Genomic DNA, 18,297 nt, shown 5'->3' with positions numbered 1-18,297 from the left:
ATGATGAACTGGTGAGAAATGAGTACCAACAACATCCTTGCTAAAAGTGCTTGTAAAGAGGGGGAAAGTTCGTATTAAGTAACTCCTACTTTGGAGATTCCTCAAATTGTTTTGGCATTAAGGATTAAAAAAGTGAGAAAAGTGTTTCTTCCATAAAGGTCAAGATTGGACATCCAAGCAGTGCAAAGGCTTGCATAGCAAAGAGAAGAGTCTGGTTAAGTCGTTGATCGGAAGGCTAGAGATCTCCAGTGACCATCTTCTCTTTTTTTTCCATTGTGCCCTGTCCTCACAATAAAATTCCAGTTTAATTTGGCTTTTCCTATAAATTTGGCCCATCAAATTTGAGTATTTCTCCTTTCTTGTTTTCATCAATTCCATCCTGTTTCTCTCACCATCCACCTTCACCAGGGTTATTTACACTAAACAATGAATCTATTAATCCGCACATTTCTGGGATGAGGGAAGAAACTAGGACACCTGGGAAACCTATGGGATCATAGGGAGGACGTGCAGGCTTCACTACTGGTGGTCAGGAACGGTAGCATCAACGGTGAGGCAACACCACCACCTGCTGCATCACTGCTAGCTGTTTAGCTTTATCATCTAATACAAACCAGTTCTCATCGAGGGCTCAGCAGTGGAGAGAGTCAAGAACTTCAAATTCCTACGTGTCAACATCTCTGAAAGTTTATTCTGGAACTTCCACATCGATGCATGACAAGGAAGGCTCACCAGTGGCTATAATTTGTGAGGTGAGGAGATTTGGTACGTCACCGAAGACTCATGAAAACTTCCACAGGTGTTCAGTGGAGAGCATTTTAGCTGGTTGCATCACTGGTACGGAGATGCCAACACTCAGGCCAAGAAAAAACTTGGCCTGCAATGTCGCAGTCACCAGTCTTCACTCCATCGAGGACATCTACAAGATGGAGAAACACCTCCACCACCCAGGCCCTGCCCTCTTCATTCTGCTACCATTGGGGGGGAAGGTACAGGATCCTGAAGTCGAGCACAAGGACAGCTTCTTCCCCGCTGCCATCAGACTCCTGAATGACCAGTGACGGCCTGACTTTGAGCTTTTCTTTTTCTTGCACTATTTTATTGGTGTTCGGTGGTGGCTATAAATATTTGTGATGGTGCTGCAAAATGAATTTTGTCCCATCTTTATGACAATAAATTCTGATCCTGACGATAATTGTATTTTAGATGTTGGCTTGGACCATTTCATGAAGAAGATAGAAGCAGCTCACTGCATGGCCTGTGACCTATTTATACCAATGCAGAACACTCTCCTTACACGTCACCTGAAGACTGTTGATCATGGTTGGAACCGCAAGGTTAGTGTCTTGTGAGGATCAGAAGGCATTGGGAATACAAACAATGTTTCTTTTTGATTGAAGGAAATGTAAATGGCATCCATCACCAGTAAGTTTTCTCTTTGTCACCTCCAATACCGACATTCAGTAAAATTGCTCATGTGTTATGGTGAGTTAGCCATTCCAGGGTAGATGATCAAGCGTCCTTTGTTCTGACATTTAAAAATCTTGACTTTCGGTGATTTGTTTTCTTAATAGTGATTAATGTGATGGCTTTAGGACGGGAACCGAGAGCACAAGTTGACATATCCAGCAATCATTTAGATCAGAAAGGCCCATTTATGTCATGAGGAGGAACTGCCTTTTGGTATTCGTATTGCTTTTTTTCCCCCTTAATTCTACTGATTTTTAAAAAATCTCTGAATGGGTCCTAATTAATTTATGGGAAAACAGAATAGAGGTCTGTTACTTTCTTGATGGAACATTACATATTAGCCTACTGAGACCTGAGCTTAGACAGTGACTAAGGAGCGGGAAAGGGTCACTTGAACCATGAAGTCTGTTTTCTCATTCATTAAGATAGTGGCTGAGCTATTTGTAAACTTGATCTCAATTTTGGATTCCTGTCTGTCTGCAGTAAATTTGTCCTCTTCAGGAAACTGTCTACGTCTGCCCTAAAAATATTCATAATCTGTTCCCACTGCTCTTTGAGAAAATTCGTAGGTTCATATCGTAACAGTAAATTATATTGTCATCATTAGAAATTGCAGCTTGGTTTTCTGAAGTTGATCTTCGATTCTGTTTGAAGGATTTGTTCAATGAAAATAATTTTTCTATTGGGAGTGATATCTGAGGTACAGATGAAGTCCATAAATGTAGAAAACAAATCATCCCATGTAGCTTGGTCCAAATGAAGTTTTTTTCCTTCTCCGTCTGTGATTTGCTACACGAAGATTTTTCTGGAGCATACTTCCCTCTCGGGGCACTGGCAAGAGCCAGCCAGCTCTTTGCCTTTATTCTTAGCTGGTTTCTTCTGATCTGTTATCCAGAGAAAATCCACTATAATTTAATTTGTGACATTATGTAGCTATTGCCTTGAGTTTGTTCTCCGAGTTTCTGAAATTAGGCCTGTCTTTACTGTCAGAGATTTTCCAAATATAATTGAAGGATGCAATATACTTTTCATTCTCTTAAACAGAATCCAGTACGTTAAACATCTCTTCTACTGGTGGGTTGGAAGAAGATCCAGTCCAGTTTAACTGAAGGGCTCAGTTTCACAAACATCTTATTCCAACATAATTTAAAATCCTCTGTGAAGAGTCTTTGCTTCTAATGTGATTGATATGTGCAGAAAAGGAATATTTAGTGTCTACAAACTACAAAATTCAAAACAAGTTAAATACAGAAGACAGAATAGCAGCTGACTTTATTTTAGACTCATCTTTTATTTGTTTTCTTGCTAGATAATGTTGGAGAAAGCCAAGAAGGGCAGCCTTGTTGTAGCGAGGAGTATCCTAAATAACCGTAACATTGCAGCAATGCTAGAAAAGTACAAAAAGGTATGGCATTGTCCAGGTGTCTTTTTTTTTCTGATATTGATTATTATTCAGGAGAAGACCATTGGGATGAAAATAAATTGATCTGTTGATGTGAGAACTCTTGAGAAAAATATGGAAGTGTGTACTTTTTTTTGAAACTTGAACACAAGAAAATAAGACCAGTCCCCATGTAACCTGCCTTGCCATTCAATATGATCATGGCTGATCTATGTTGGCCTCTGCTCCTTTTCTGACAAGTCCCCATAACCCTCAATCTTTCTTTTATGTACATTCATCTTAAATGTGTCTAATGATTGCACCTCCACAGAATTCCAAAGACTCACTACTCCGTGAGGGTAGGCATTTCTACGAACCTCAGGTTTATCTTGCAACTATAGCCCTTTGTTTATGCTTTTCCCACTTGTGAAAACATTGGCTTTGACCTGCTCAAGTCCCCTTGGGATATTCTATGTTTGAATTTTTTTGGCACCCCTTCTAAACTCCAAGGTATACAAACCCAAACTGTCTCTTCTCTCTATGGAAAACATCCCAGAAATTAGCCTTTGCAATGCCTCTAATACCACCATAATCTTTTTTGGAAAGGATACCAGAACAGTATTCCAGGTGGGTCATTGCCAAAGTTCTATACAATGTTGACAACTATTCTTAAACTGTAAACTCGGCGATAAAGGCCAAATATCCCCTTTCCCACTCCGCTAGTCACAGACCTTTTAAGTCAATGTTGTCTCTAATTTTTAGTAGTGTCACAAGCTTAGGTTGTGTAAATTTGTTTCCTGTGACACAAGTATGTGCTCAATGTAGTTGGTTAAGATTTTATTCTATATTTTGAAATACTTTGTTCAGTTTTATTTTAACTAGCCTTTGGTGTGCACATTAATTTTCTTTTTGTGCTTGTTACAAAATGTGTGAAAACAAACACCACCCCCCCCCCCCCCCCCTTGCACACACTTAGAAAGAACAGTGCCTATAAATTAGATAAACAATCTTCCCCCATTACCCTCTACTTACTTCCATGTAGCAAATTTTCTTCCTTCAAAGTCTGCCTTGCCCCGTTCAGGTCCTGCCCTGCCTCTCCATAACTATCTTAAATCTCAGAGCATAATCCTCTCTGGTCCCCAAAAGCTCACCCATGAACTCTTCACCTACTTGTCCATTGTGGGATCCTCTAAATATTGCCAAGGGAAACTTTCCTGAATACATTTGACAAATTCTTCCCATTATAAACCTTTTGCCCTGTAATTTTTAAGCTATTAAAAAATTTGTTAGAATTTTATTTATAGCCTTGCAGAAGCCAATTGCAACCATTTAAACCTGTGCTGCACAATTACACCCAAATTAACCTGCAACTCTGTATGTTTTGGAAGGAGGGAGGAAACTGGAGCACCCATGGAACACCCAGATACTGGGAGAACATACAGTCTCCTTAGAGACGGCAATGGATTTAAACCTGGGTCGCTGGCACTGTAATAGCGTAGCGCTAACTGCTATTCTAACCATGCACTCAGTCAATATTTGAAGGTTAAAATCCCCTACAATTACAACTTTATTTGACCTATAGTTATCTGTAATCGCCTTGCTTATTTTAATTCCTGTTGACCATTTGGGGGCCTGTAGTACACTCCCAACCATGTGATAATCTTCGGCTCCACCTTGTATTGCCTCACTTGCTGACCGATCCTTAATGTCACTTCTGACCATTGCTGTAATATTCTCAATCAATAATGTCACGTCCCACTTCCCCATCCTCTGTCTTTCCTGAAACACGTGTACTCTGGAATGTTGGGCAGGACTGGCAGCTGCTCTTAACCAAGTGTCCGTAGCAGCTACCATACCTCAGTTGCGTGTGTTCTTCCATGCCCTAAGCTCATCTGCCTTACCTGACAAGCATCCAGCATTAAAATAGGTGCAACTTAAACCTCGTTTCCTGTTGCCTTTCTCTTACCCACTATACTTTCTATAGTCACTCTCAATACCAACTCTCACCTGCTTCTATCTGCATAAGATCCGACCCCCTGCCAATCTAGTTTAAACCCATTCATACAGCACCAGTGAATCTGCCTGCCAGGATGTTGGTCCAGCTCTGGTTCAAGTGGAAATAGTACCTCTTGAGCAGGTTGCCTATTCTCCAGATCCAAAAACCTGAATCTCTGCACTAGTTCCTCAGCCACTAATTAATTCGGCCTATCTTTATTTCTGAGCTCACTGGCATGTAGCTGGAGGTTACTACCCATGAAGCCATGCTTCTCAACCTGTTGCCTAAGTACCTAAGCTCATTGTGCAGAACCTCATCACACATGGCCTCTGGCTGTTTGTTCCCCCTTACGAATGTTCTCCAACTGCTCACTGACATCCTTGACCCAGCCTAGAAGGTGCAGAATGAAATATGTAGATTAAAATTGCAGATCCCTTCAAACATGCCCTACATTTTCCCATTTAATTCACTTCTGTTGAGATAGTTGGGGATCATTCTTGAAAGTTGCTACAGCCTCTTCTGCTTTGCTTTGTCAATTTCCATCTCGCTACCTTTGCCACTGATCTCTGTTCCTCTTGATGCATTGAAGATCCTGTTCTTGGAGCCCTCGTCCCTCAGACTACAGCCCTGTTTATGTGATCCATTCATCTATTTATCCCCATTCACATCGCCATCTTTCCTCCCCTTGCTTGGTGGTGTGCCCTCCCTCTCTCCCTATACACCTAGTACCTCCTGCCTTTGGGTCCATGCTCCTCCCCTTACCATTTTGTTTTTTTTCGCCTGCCTACATTTTTTCATACATTAAAGAAGGTTCAAGTTGAAACATCTTTGCTCCATCAAGTACATTGTTTGGTCTGCTGTGTTTTTACTTGTTTATGGGCATTTAAGAGACTCTTTAACAGGAACATGGATGAAGGAACATGGATGCCAGGATTAGGACAATTCAGATGAAACCCGTCCCAATGGAACAGTCTCCAGTAATGTCAAATGTTTAAAACGAGGTAATAGGGAGAATCTTGGGAAATATAGACCAGTGAGTCTTATGTCAGTGGTTTGCAAACTATTGGAGAGGATTCTTAAGGATAGGGTTAATGAGAATTTGGAGACATCCAGTCTACTCAAGGATAGTCAGCAGGGCTTTGTGAAGGGAAGGTCATGCCTCATGAGCCTAAATGAGTTTTTTTTAAGGAGTTTACAAAATAAATTGATGAGGGTAGGGTAGATGTGATCTACATGGATTTTACTATGACATTTGACAAGGTGCCCAACGAGAGACTCATCCAGAGGCACAGGATCAGTGGAACCTTGGCTGTGTGGATAAAAAATTGGCTTGCAGGAAGAAAGCAGAGAGTACTAGTGGAAGGAAAGTGACTGGTAGCATGTCACAAGGATCTGTTCTGGGACCCCTTCTCTTTGTGATTTTTTTTAAATAAATGACCTGGGAGAAGAGGTGGAAGGATGGGTCAGCAAGTTTGCAGATGACACACGGGTTGGAGGAGTTGTGGATAGAGCTGAAGTTGCAAGAGAATATAGACAGGATGCAGAGATGGGTGGAAGGTGGCAGATGGATTTCAATCCAGATAAGTGTGAGGTGATGCATTTTGGAAGGACAAACTAACTGGCTGAGTATAGGGTTCTGAACTGAACTGAACATCCATGTTCAGTTGGATGTGTGGATGAACAGGGACTTTTAGATTCAAATTGATGCATCTCTCAAGGTGGTGCACAGGTTGATAGATAGTTAAAACGACCTATGGGATGCTGGGCTTCATTAATAGGGGAATTGAGTTCAGGAGTAGAGAGGTCATGTTGCAACTCTACAAATCTGGTGAGACCACACTTAGAGAGTATTGTGTTCAGTTCTGGTCACCTCATTGTAGGATAGAGAGGGTGCAGAGGAAATTTGCCAGTATGTTACCTAGATTGGAAAACCAGTCTTATGAGGCAAAGTTAGAACTGTGACTTTTCTCTTTGGAGCGTAGAAGGTACAAGCTTCTAGAGGCATAGATAGCACCTGTTTCCCAGTTCAGGAATAGCAAACACCAGAGGACATGTATACAAAGTGGAGGGAGGGAAGTTTAGGGAGACATCAGGGGTAAGTTTTTTAAATGCAGAGAGTTGTGGGTGCTTGGAATGCCTTGTCAGGGATGGTGGCGGAGGCTGAAGTATTAGGGGCATTTAAGACTCTTAGGTGCATGGATGGAAGAAAAGTGGAAGGTTACAAGGTTGGGAGAGTTTAGTACTTCAGGAATGTGGGTTGGTTCAACATTTAGAGCCAAAGGCCTTGTACTGTTCTGATCTAAGATTCCTTTATTGTCTTGTAATAAACATTTTCAACTCTTGCTTGCTGTAAAGGCACAACTAGCCTGGCTCTCCCAACCAATAAGAGAAAGAGATACAAAAGAGTCCTTTCAGAGACACCAAAGGTTTTCATGAATATCTGACTATTTTGATTCTATGGGGATTAATGTGGAATAGCAAAGCTATTCTAATTAAATGCCTCCCTTCTATAGGGGGAGAACCCATTCACTGATGACCCAGACAAAGATGAAGAAGACGCTGTTGATGAAACTGCTGATGGTGAAGCTTTGAAGGACACCTCTATGGATGTTGAGGCTAAAGAAGGGGAGAATGAAGAAACAGAAGACGGTACAACTAGAATAAAGGAAGCGGAAGATCCTGAAGAAGAAAATGATGGGGAGACATTGGAAGAGGAATCTAGGGAGGGAGTGGAAGGGGCAGGAACACTGGAATGGACATTGGGAGAGGGAGATGAGCCAGCGACAGGGGCTGACAGCGAGGAGATGAGTGGGTCAGCAGTGGACAGTGCCAGATGCGAGATGGAAATGGAGGGGACAAGGGGAGAGGCTGAGGGAGTGGAAGGGGAGGAGGGAGAGATGGCACAGGCAGCAGAAGGAACTCTGGTGGAAGCAGGCGGATCTGCAGCAGACGATAGAGAGGAGGAATTGACAGCTGAAGAGGAAGATGAGATATTGAAGGGAGATGATGAGCATTTGGAGTGAATTTTGGCAGATTTCTGCAGAAACACAGTTAAAATTCTATCCCGTACCAGCTATCAAGATTTATACTAGTTTAAGAATGTCAGTGTTTTTAAACTTGCCAGTAGATTTGTGTTCACTTGCAGTTTCATCCCATATGGCTGAAACAAAGTCCAGTTTTCTCACATCTGATGTGAATTTTTTAAAAATAAACTTTGTTTCCGTAATGTGATTAATGTGGTATTCAATTGACCTTAACTTTTCTTTGAGGACTGGCATGAAATTTGTTTGCAGTAATCGAAGCTTAAGTGATCTGTAATTTGTAGATCTGGCTATTTTGATTCCAAGCTATGCAACTAAGAATTATTTCCATTTGGTCCATTAGAACAGTTGCATAGCGACTGGTTTAAAATTTTCTCATTTGGTTTGTGTACAGATGAGTTGTAAATATGCAGCAGAATTTGGGTGACTGGATTATTTTGTTGTATTAGCTTTTGCATGAAGAGTGGCAAATGGTACTTTTGAGCATGTGGCTGTGTTTTAGAACTGTAAATGCAAACAAGACTATTGTGAAATACAACTGGATTGATTTAAGATTCTAATACTGCATTTCTGCAGTGTGGACTTCCTCTTAAGGGTTCAAATTATCTTCAGTATTGAAAACAGTAAACTTTCCTGGTGAGTCTGATAAGCCTTACTTGACTTTATTGCATTTGCACCTCTGTTTCAAACCAAATGCAGATTCACTTACTTATGGAGTGTAGCATGAGGTGATTCAAGAACACTTAAAGTATTGAACTTTAAACTGAAGCCAAATGTGACTTCGCTCAATGGGAATGTGTAGTTTAGCATTGCATAATCTGCAGAAAATAGCTCTTTCCCTCCCTCTCCCATGTTTAAACTTACTCAGCCCTTGCTTTTCTATGCTACAGCTTTATTTACCGGTAGATAATTTAAATGTATTTGAACTTTGTTTTCCAATTTTATACACAACTGTGAATCAGTTTGTAGCACTGTCAATTAAAACTTCCAATGCATCCTCATTGTCTCATTGGTTCTTAAATATCAACGTCAGCAGACTAATTAAGTGGAGCCTATTTAACTTGTTCCTAAACTTGCTATTTTCAGATTTGTCTTGATTAATTGTGATATTAATAATAATGGAGGAATACTTTGACAGAAACTTGGTTCATTGTTTTGTGAAGAGTGTTCGTAACCATGTAAGAGTGCAGTGGAAGTTCTAAGAGGCAGCAGCTGAATCTAGCCCTTATAATGGAAGGGAAAATGAGATGATTTGCTTTGCATCTGTATGCAAGGAAAGTTATAATACTAGCTCCTTTCAGGATAACAAGGCCTTTCACAGCCATTAAAGGACTTTGGAAGTACAGTACATCATTTGTGTATGAAATTTGAACTGCCACAGACATGATCTAGCGTCTTCAATAAAAACTTACCAATCTCCAAACATAAAAGACTGGGTCCCAAAAGTAGAATTCAGTTTATAGTGGCATTAGGAAATCATTGTTAATACTTCGGGGGGGGGGGGGATGGAGACGGCAACATCACCTGGCAGCAGTGGTTCCATTTGAACTAAAATTAATCTGTATAGTACAAATTTAAAATAGTAGATTTGCAATACATCCATAAATTTTCAATTAAGTAGCTTACTGTACTAAATTTACTAGTCTAAACAGATTTTAATTTTCATAGGTTTTGTTTATTTGGAGTAAATGATACACAACCTTCAGTAACGTACAGCAGTAAGTTTATAGCTCTGAGGAATCAGCTTCCAGTTTGGTTTGGTTAACTCATCAACAGTTTAAGAACAGAGGTTAGTTAGTGTGGAAAGTTGAATTAAAATGTGTTGAACACATCTTGCTTGGAAGCTTTACCTTGTACTAAATGTATAAATGACTCAATTACAAATCAGTAAATACAGCCCTATACAGCTGTGTGCGCAATCAAGTTTACATATTAAAAAAAAATATAAAATGCAGTGTCTACCTAATTACAAATGTGTTCCACTGACCCCAGCAACAGAACCCAACTGGTGTAGGATAGGAATAAGTAGCAGTAGAGACTAAAAGTTGCATTTAAAAACAAAATTATATCAGGCCTGAGTACAAGAAATGTTACCATAGCTATCAAACTGTGGCTTTGGATAGTGTTTTAAAACCATGAACAGGATTTATTATTCTTACAATGAATTAATCTCTACTGATCCTTGTGACAAGAAGAAAGGCCAGTTTAGATTGTGCCCTGTAAGAATATTTATACACTTCGTTTTTGGTTTAATCCATTGTCCAGTTAAACAGTGGCTATCAAATACCTATAGAAATCTTGCATCTTAACACGCAGGGTAATACTGAATTAAAAACTCAGCCTTGAACATTACTGCAAGTCCTGTATATTTCACTTGCTAAAGAATGGAAACTTCTGCACTTGAAAGTGGCTAAAGTTTGATCGCTTCCCTTTGAAATAAATTTGACCTAAAGATGGAAAAGCATCTGATAGGAATGTTAACACTACCTACACTAGAAGGAAAATGATCCAAGCCAGTACTGATTGATTGAGGCAAAAACATCATCATCCAACCAGACAGTAGGACAGGAAGCATTGTGAACATTCCATGGAGCATGTCTTCTATCTAACTGCTCCATTTACTGCAGGATTATCCCCCATAAATCCTTCTATCAAGCTTAACTAAACCATTACTATTCACCACATCTTGGTACAAACTATATCAAGCACTGCACCTGACGCCAGGAAATGAAAATCTTTTACACCATGCAATGGATTTTTTTTAAAAAACACACATAATATATATCAACATAAAAATCAGGCGAACACATGACACCTATTTTTAAATGTTTCTGTAGTGAATCCGAGCCTTATAATAAAGCATCCTATTCTTTATCATACTGTAGCTGGCATCAGTGAAACACTTAAGACCACGAATTAAAATTCCAAGTGTAAAAGTGACTTTTTAAACCTACAAAATACATTTTACAAAAGCAGAATGACAACATTTTAACAATACTGCGGGGGTGGGGGGGGGGGGCAAAGGGGTGAGGAAAAAAAATCAATCAGGAATGGACTGAGTATCACCACACTTTCAGGAAAGCTTCAAATCCAGAATTGCTAATCAGCAAAGAAATAAATACTTAAATTATCCACAGTGTACATTAGGTTGATATTGAGATCAAGAGTAGAAATATAATGGAGGTACACTGGTTGGGCAGGACCTTTCATTGTGCACCAGGATTCATTTCTGTTTCAAAAGATTTCTTCCTCGAATGAAAGGAAATGCAGAAAGGGAGCCCAAGTCACAGTGCCCTAGCCCCACAAGTGTTTCTCTGACCCCAGGATACTTTGTTGATATTGTCAAGCCAGGTTAGATCTTACTCAGAACTAGCTGGCTCATATGACAACTACAGTTTACCTTTTCTCAGTGATCCCAACCACCGGTGAAAATTTTTGTTCAAGCATAAGTTGATTGGAAATTGTTTAGACAATATTATTCAGCATGCAACATTTTTTGCTTATAAAAAACAGCCCAATTAGAACCCACAAAGTCCGAATCTGTTACTGTAATTTCAGAATAAGAGCAGTTGGTCAATATTCTCACAACCTGCAGTTATCAGAAATGAACATACTCTAAACAAGTAGGAACTGATGACCTGACCAGCCATGTGGCTGTGACTGCACCTTTCCTGAGTGCAGTAAAATATACTAAAGGTCGGGAAAATAAAACCCGAGTTGCATTTTTTTTCCCCGGAAAGATCTCCAAACTAAAGGCCTGAACATATCCATGGAATTGAAGCGGTCCTTTGAGACCTAAGGGAGCCATTAGCAGTTTTTTAAAAAACCTAAGAATCTGAAAGTACAAAAGCAGCCAGGAAACTGGGAGAAGGGACTTGAGGTTTGCATAGTAACTGTACTGCTCAAATTGACATTTCAAAATCTCCATAGGGATTGGTGTTCCATGATTTTGACATCCCATGAAACAAGAATATTTCCTCCTAGTTAATCAATGGAAATAATAAACATTTACAGGTCCAATGATCTGAGCAGTCATTGTTCAAATCTAACAACTAACCCAAAAGATTAAATAGGAGAGGCAATGACCTCCAATTACCAAAACCAATCCTATCCTCACACAACCAAGATCATGAGGAGCCCAGATTTACTTCACTTCCAAACTATATCAGCTAACTGAAAATCCAGCATGCATTCTGAGCAAGATCAGCTAGTTCAGTATTGATTTTCCACTCTTTGAAGGTACCTTCCAACAATCAGCACACAATCATTTATCTACTTGGGCAGCTGAAAACTGATTTTATAACAACGCATCTTATTAAAACAATTGGGATGCAGACTGAGAAACCATCAGAACTACTGCCAGATTACAAGCTGTTCACGCAGTCTGTGAAGATGAACATTATATTTCATGAGGCTATATACTTTGGTGCATTCAGAGTGGAACAGCTATGTAGAACCACAGATTTTAAGTAAATTCTCATAAGTCACACCAAATAATCAAGATTAATTGCATTTGTCCAAAACCCAATCTACATTGCTTCACCATCTGGTCTGTCAATCTAACGTCTGGAATTTGGAAGACACACCACCTCTCCGTCTTTAGACCATTCCCAAAAATTACCTCTAAAATTTACCACCAAAAACCCTCTGGGCTAAATCCACATGATTTAAATAACTCGCACATAGCTGCTGAATTACTAAAAGTTTTAATGTTAAAATTCTGCATCATTTCATAAAATACATTTTGCAGAAACCGGTTTCAACAAAATTTAATTTAAAGAATCCAAATGATGGGACTGCCTATTATAAGTTGGAAAATTACTGCAAAATCAAAGGCTGAGTATCCCACTGGACTCTGGTAAGTGTCATAATTCTTCTGTGCCATCGCCTGATTTCTCAGTGTAACTCACTATAACTGAGGTGAGAGGGATCAAAGGATGAAATGGAACAAAATTTCGGGGATAGCACTAACCCGGGAGGACAAAGACACAGCATGCAGTATGTTTCAGCAAATGGTGGGTGAAACCATAAACCTGATGGTTAATTAACACCATGTTAATCGCTGCACAAAATTCAAAATACTAAAAAAATGGGTTAAAATACAGTGTTGATAATCAGTTATATTTAACAGCACACACAAAGTAGGGCACAAAATAAAAAGCATTTTGGTAAAATTACACTGTATCAATAAAACAAACAGTGAAATATCAATACATCAACTGCCACCAGAGAAATCATCTACATCGCAGCTCGAAGAAACTGTAAACATCTGCACTCCCAAAACGTTCCTTTAAAATTCTTTTTATATTCAATGGCTGGTTTCTCCCTCCACCTCATTATTACCATCTTAGTCACAGAGTTCAATTCCAACAACCTGGATCAACAGACCCTGACAAGGTTAGGATAGATTTGTATATAGTAGGGGAATTAGGGGATATGGGGGAAAAGGCAGGTCTACATCAGATCAGCCACAATCTCATTGAATGGCGGAGCAGGCTCGACGGACCGGATGCCAACTCCTGCTATTTCTAATATTCTTATCCCAACTACCCAGAAGTAAAGGATTTAAAAAAAAAAATCCCATTGGATTTCAGAGAATGATCAGTGGGACTAACATTGAAAAGAGCAAGTACTCCGATGGTAAACAAGAAGGGGCAGTGAGATAGGAATAACTGAAGACACAGGACAGATGAAAGGGCCTCCTATTCTTAAAAACCATGTGACTTAGGATTTGATGGAGGAGTTTTTGAAGTTGAAGCACTTAAACATACTTCATGGTGCTACTGAAAATATCAGTCCATCAACACGAATCGAGGCCTCCAGAAAATCTCAAAAGCCAAAGGAACAATCCTGTGCTAAGGTAATATTTACTTGCCTCCATGTCTCCACAGGCAGGAAGACTTGAGTGGTAGAAGATTGAATGATGTCAGAAAGACTCCTCTTGATCTGAATTTGTAATAATTTGAAATGTGACCACGACCTGGTCATTTTAAAATACACATCAGAAACCAAGGTCAAAAGAATACTAACAGCACAGAAAAATACGATTCATCCCCTGGTTTGTTCCGGGAGTGGGCTGGAGTTGTGGGAAAGAGCGCGGTGCCTTCCTGAATGGGAGCAACTAAAATCTCAGGATTTACAATCGCTGTGGACACAGAAACCTTTGCAGATCATGACCATGGGAAGTGTGACAAGCTCCCAGTGGTGCAGTGAAGGGAAGGGTCTCGCCCCCCCCCCCCCCCCCAACTTCCCGAAATGCAAAAATTTGAGCAAACCCGAGGTGAAGCAGCAGCAATGGTTGTGACGGAGTTGGAAGTGATGGTGAGGAATTATGGTGATTCCAAACAATAATCAACTGAAATATTCCTGAAATATATTTTGTCACCGATACACTTAAAAAAAGTCTACAACATTAAATCTACCCAGTGCCACTGGATTTAAATACATAAGTATCCACTGGTTCAATGAAGGGTTCTGTAAATGTGTTGACACACAGTCCACTCTGAAAATCAAAATCTTACTCTGTGATACCCAACAACCAATTTCATAGCACCTTTGGTTATGAAGGTATATTTCAGTACACTTCAAGTTACAATACACAGTCACAGGAACAAACAGGTAACAAGGTTATTTTTTTTTGGTCACAGAGTCCAACTGCATTAGATGCATCGACCCACATCACAACACTGAAAATAGATAGTGACCACAAACAATAAGTTTTAATCCAAACAGTCAATAAAAATCAGTCACTTATGCCCCACTTTCAAATCCAAAGTGGTGGTTCCGAGACAGATTCTTGTTTTGGTGGAAAGAGGGGAAAGAGAAATTTAAATCTGACGAACACCTTTCTAAAGAGTAGCCTCTACAGGACTCCTTTCCCTTCCTCCCCACAGCGACACTTGCAAAAGAACCAGCAGTTAGTTGGTGGATCCTCCCAGTCGTAGGGAGATCACTTAGATGCAAAAACCAATGGAGCACATCAGTCTGATGGCAGTTGCACAGGGAACAATGACAAGGTGGCTTCTTGCAGGAGCCACCTACCCAGACTCTGCACCTTGCACCACTTGCTTCCACTGGCAGCTGGTCAGACACAATGTGCCATGGGGTCCTTGGGTGTGAAAAGAAGTACAAGAGATGCAAGGACCTGCTTTACACTTTTCTAAACTCAACCATCATCCAGCACATACAAGACGACAAAAGGAAAAATAAGGCATCTGTACAGTACAACTATCAAGTATACCTACATCTTTCTGCGCAAATGCACTGCCACTTGGTGACCTAAACACATTAAAAGCAAAGAGCCCCTTCACTAAATATTAAAAAAGCAACTAAACTTTGAGACATCTATGACCAAAATGCTGAATTAGTGGTTTGGACTCTGAGGAATACTCTTCCCCTTGTAGGTTTATGTTAGCCCTCACAGACATCCTGCCCACCCACTCCATTCACCCTCGTGGGCTTGATCGTGGCAGGAGCGTGGCCAAAAAGCAGCACAGCAATGGCACGGTCTCACTTTGTGAAAACCTGCCTGCTTGATCAAATCAGAAAGGTTTCCTGTGGGCCAAGATACTAGCCGGCAGACGGTAAGACTGAAATGCCCCAAGCTCACCTCGAGTAGAGTGATACAAAAAGCTGGTCGTCACTGCCAACCAAGTGCATCAATCTGAAGCGTCTATTCTAACACATCCTGATGGAGCTGCATTTCCTATCACCCACTCCCCTGCAACAGGTTGGCAGCATGCAAGATCAGAAACTCCAGTGGGTCTCTCAGCCTTGGACAGCAGCTTCGTTGGTCAGATCCTCACCTCATGCAGGAGTGGATGAAGCATGGCCAATAACCAGACCCATAAAATCCCACTTCATATCCTGCAGCAACCGCTGGCTGCTTGAATTTGCCTCAACACAATGACCTGGAGCTAAGCTGCAGACTCCTTGGCTGCCTTTTCCTGCTGCACAGGCAACTTCAGCTCACATCAGCTTGAAAAGTGGTGCATTATGGAAGAAAAAAGGACCAAGAAGCTGTTGATGTCTACCTGCTGCTTATTACCTCTCCATTCATCTTTCCCAAGGCAGGGATTAATGATTGGGAATTTGAGGGCAGGCACCCAAATAGGCCTCAAACTAGCTGGGCTTTTGCCACCAGCTGAAATCGGGGCACATTTTCCCGTGGCTCCCCTGACCTGGATTGTGCTACATGACTGCTTCTAGAATATACAAAATTAACCAGGGCTAAGTTGTTCTGGCCAGATTCTAATTGTGTGAGGTGAATGTAGAATTACTCTGAGGAAACCCACACAAGGCAGATACTTCCATTACTACACAGGGACTTAAATGTTCAAAGGCAAAGAAGAACCTTTCGAAAATTCACTAAACTAAAACATAAAAAATAATGGCATGTGCCTTGGAGAGAGACTACGATAGTCAACCTGACCACTTCTACCCAGCTTTCTGCATAGGCAGCTTATTCAACCTATTTCTCTGGCTCAGCAGATGTGGAGATCTCTTCACGAGCGGCCTCCACCTTTGGGAAGTTTACGTCCAGGATGTGTCGCTGTAGGTGTCTCACCCATTCTTCCTGAATTGAGAGGGGTCCGTGGAACTCCACATCACAAAATCTGTGGGGAAAGAAGATGAAACTCGTGACCCAACCGTTAGCATTTGCCTGAAATGTTATTGCACCAACCGGTCCGCCAACTGCATCTCAACCCATCCAAACCCAAAAATGTTCATTCCGCCATATAAAAATGGTGGTGGTGCCGGAGCGGAATAAAGGTAGCACTGCCACTGGTACAGGCCCACAGGAAGTGGAGACACAGAGCTTCCACGAGGTCTAATCCCCCCAGTCTGACTGCCACTGGCGCTATACAGGCTTTAAAGGAGCCAACGGTGGTTTTATTTAAAAATTCTGCAACCATCAGGTCTGCGCCCAAGATGGCAGCACCTATGATCGGAAGCGGTCACTGGGTTACAAAAACGGAAAATGGAGGACTGGTACGTGGCCTCAGAAAATGGGGTGAACCTCTCATTTGAGAAAGAGAAGCAGAGATGGCCCATGAGATGGTGGTCATGGGTGAGCAACTCTGTGGCTGAAGAACACACGGGCAGCATGCTGTTGGCGACTCAAGCGAAGGAACCTGTGCTAGTTGCAGGGTGCTGAAGACTACAGTCGAGGGATTCACACCAAGCAGAATACCAGAATGGTAATGGAACCAGAATGCCAAGCTGAAGGATCCCTGATCATGTCAGAGGTTTGGATCTGGAGCTCGGGCTGCCAATGGTTGGGACTGGATTCTGAGTGGCTGCGGAGCTGAAGACATTGCAGCTGGTGAATCCACAGACATTTGGCGACTCTTGCAGGAACTCTCTATTGTTTCTCTCTCTCTCTCTCTCTCTCTCTCTCTCTCTCTCTCTCTCTGACTGTAAGAGACGCTTCTGGCGATTTCTGCTGAATACGAATCTATCTGCCTCACGGCAGTCGAAAGCAAATTCTGTGTTTTCATTACAGGAAAATAAAGGAATCTTGAATCTATTACATAAGCAAAAAGTGCAAGACTGAAGACACGACAATGAAGTCAGAAAACCAGTCCAGTTCTGATGAAAGGTCATCACCCTGAAAGTGGAGTCATAGGTAAAGAGAGCTTTTGGCATATTTACCTTCATAAAACTGAAGTATTGAAAAAAGGAGTTGGGATGTCATGGTAGAGTTGTACAAGATTTTGGTGAGGCCAAATATGGAGTATTGTGTGCAATTTTGGTCACCTCACTACAGGAAAGATATCAAAAAGACTGAAAGATTGGAGAGAAGATTTTCTGGGATGTTGCTGAGACTTCAGGAATTGAGTTACAGGGAAAGATTAAACAGGTTAGCATTTTATTCCCTGGAGTATAGAATAATGTGCGGTGATTTGATCGAGGTATACTCAATTATGAAGGGTATAGATAGAGTAAATGCAACTTGGCTTTTTCCACCGAGGTTAGAAGAGATACAAAACAGAGGACATGGGTTAAGGATGAAAGGGGAGTGGTGGGAGTGTGGAACGAGCTGCCAACTGAAGTGGTGAATGCAGGCTCAATTTTTACATTTAAAAAAAATTTGGACAGGTACATGGATTGTGGGTGGGGTGGGGGGGGGGTTATGAAGGGCTATGGACTAGATGCAGGTCAGAGGGACGGGGCAGAATAATGGTTCAGCGCAGACTAGAAGAGCCAAGGGTCCTGTTTTCTGTGCTGTAATACTCTATGGTTCCCTGCAACATTAACCCTTCCCTTCTCCAAAGACACTGCCCAATCTTGAGTCTTTCCAGCATTGTTTATTTCAACACCTGCAAAGTTCTGCTTCTTCAGTCGAAAATACCTTCTTTCAACACAATTAATTTTTAACCCTTGTATTTCCACGTTAACATAGAACA

General features: G+C 41.1%; 2 protein-coding genes across 8 annotated transcripts in view; one reads left to right on the top strand and one right to left on the bottom strand.

The window, feature by feature from the left end:
• The window catches only part of LOC138758415 (A-kinase anchor protein 8-like), a 38,868-nt gene extending 29,985 nt beyond the window's left edge, over window positions 1–8,883 (top strand). For both annotated transcript variants that reach the window (XM_069927297.1, XM_069927296.1), the window contains exons 11-13: window positions 1,207–1,337; window positions 2,780–2,875; window positions 7,361–8,883. In XM_069927297.1, the coding sequence (XP_069783398.1) occupies window positions 1,207–1,337; window positions 2,780–2,875; window positions 7,361–7,870 (737 nt within the window). In that variant the 3' untranslated portion in view covers window positions 7,871–8,883. The remainder of the gene's footprint in view (window positions 1–1,206; window positions 1,338–2,779; window positions 2,876–7,360) is intronic.
• Window positions 8,884–9,541: 658 nt separating this feature from the next.
• Window positions 9,542–18,297, bottom strand: part of LOC138758413 (protein Wiz-like) — a 133,629-nt gene continuing 124,873 nt past the window's right edge. For all 6 annotated transcript variants that reach the window (XM_069927289.1, XM_069927291.1, XM_069927293.1 and 3 more), the window contains one exon: window positions 9,542–16,503. In XM_069927289.1, the coding sequence (XP_069783390.1) occupies window positions 16,359–16,503 (145 nt within the window). In that variant the 3' untranslated portion in view covers window positions 9,542–16,358. The remainder of the gene's footprint in view (window positions 16,504–18,297) is intronic.

This window comes from Narcine bancroftii, chromosome 3 (assembly GCF_036971445.1).
Source record: "Narcine bancroftii isolate sNarBan1 chromosome 3, sNarBan1.hap1, whole genome shotgun sequence".
Classification (NCBI taxonomy): domain Eukaryota; kingdom Metazoa; phylum Chordata; class Chondrichthyes; order Torpediniformes; family Narcinidae; genus Narcine; species Narcine bancroftii.
The sequence above is the reverse complement of the archived record's forward strand: the minus strand, read 5'-3'. Positions and strand labels throughout refer to the sequence as shown.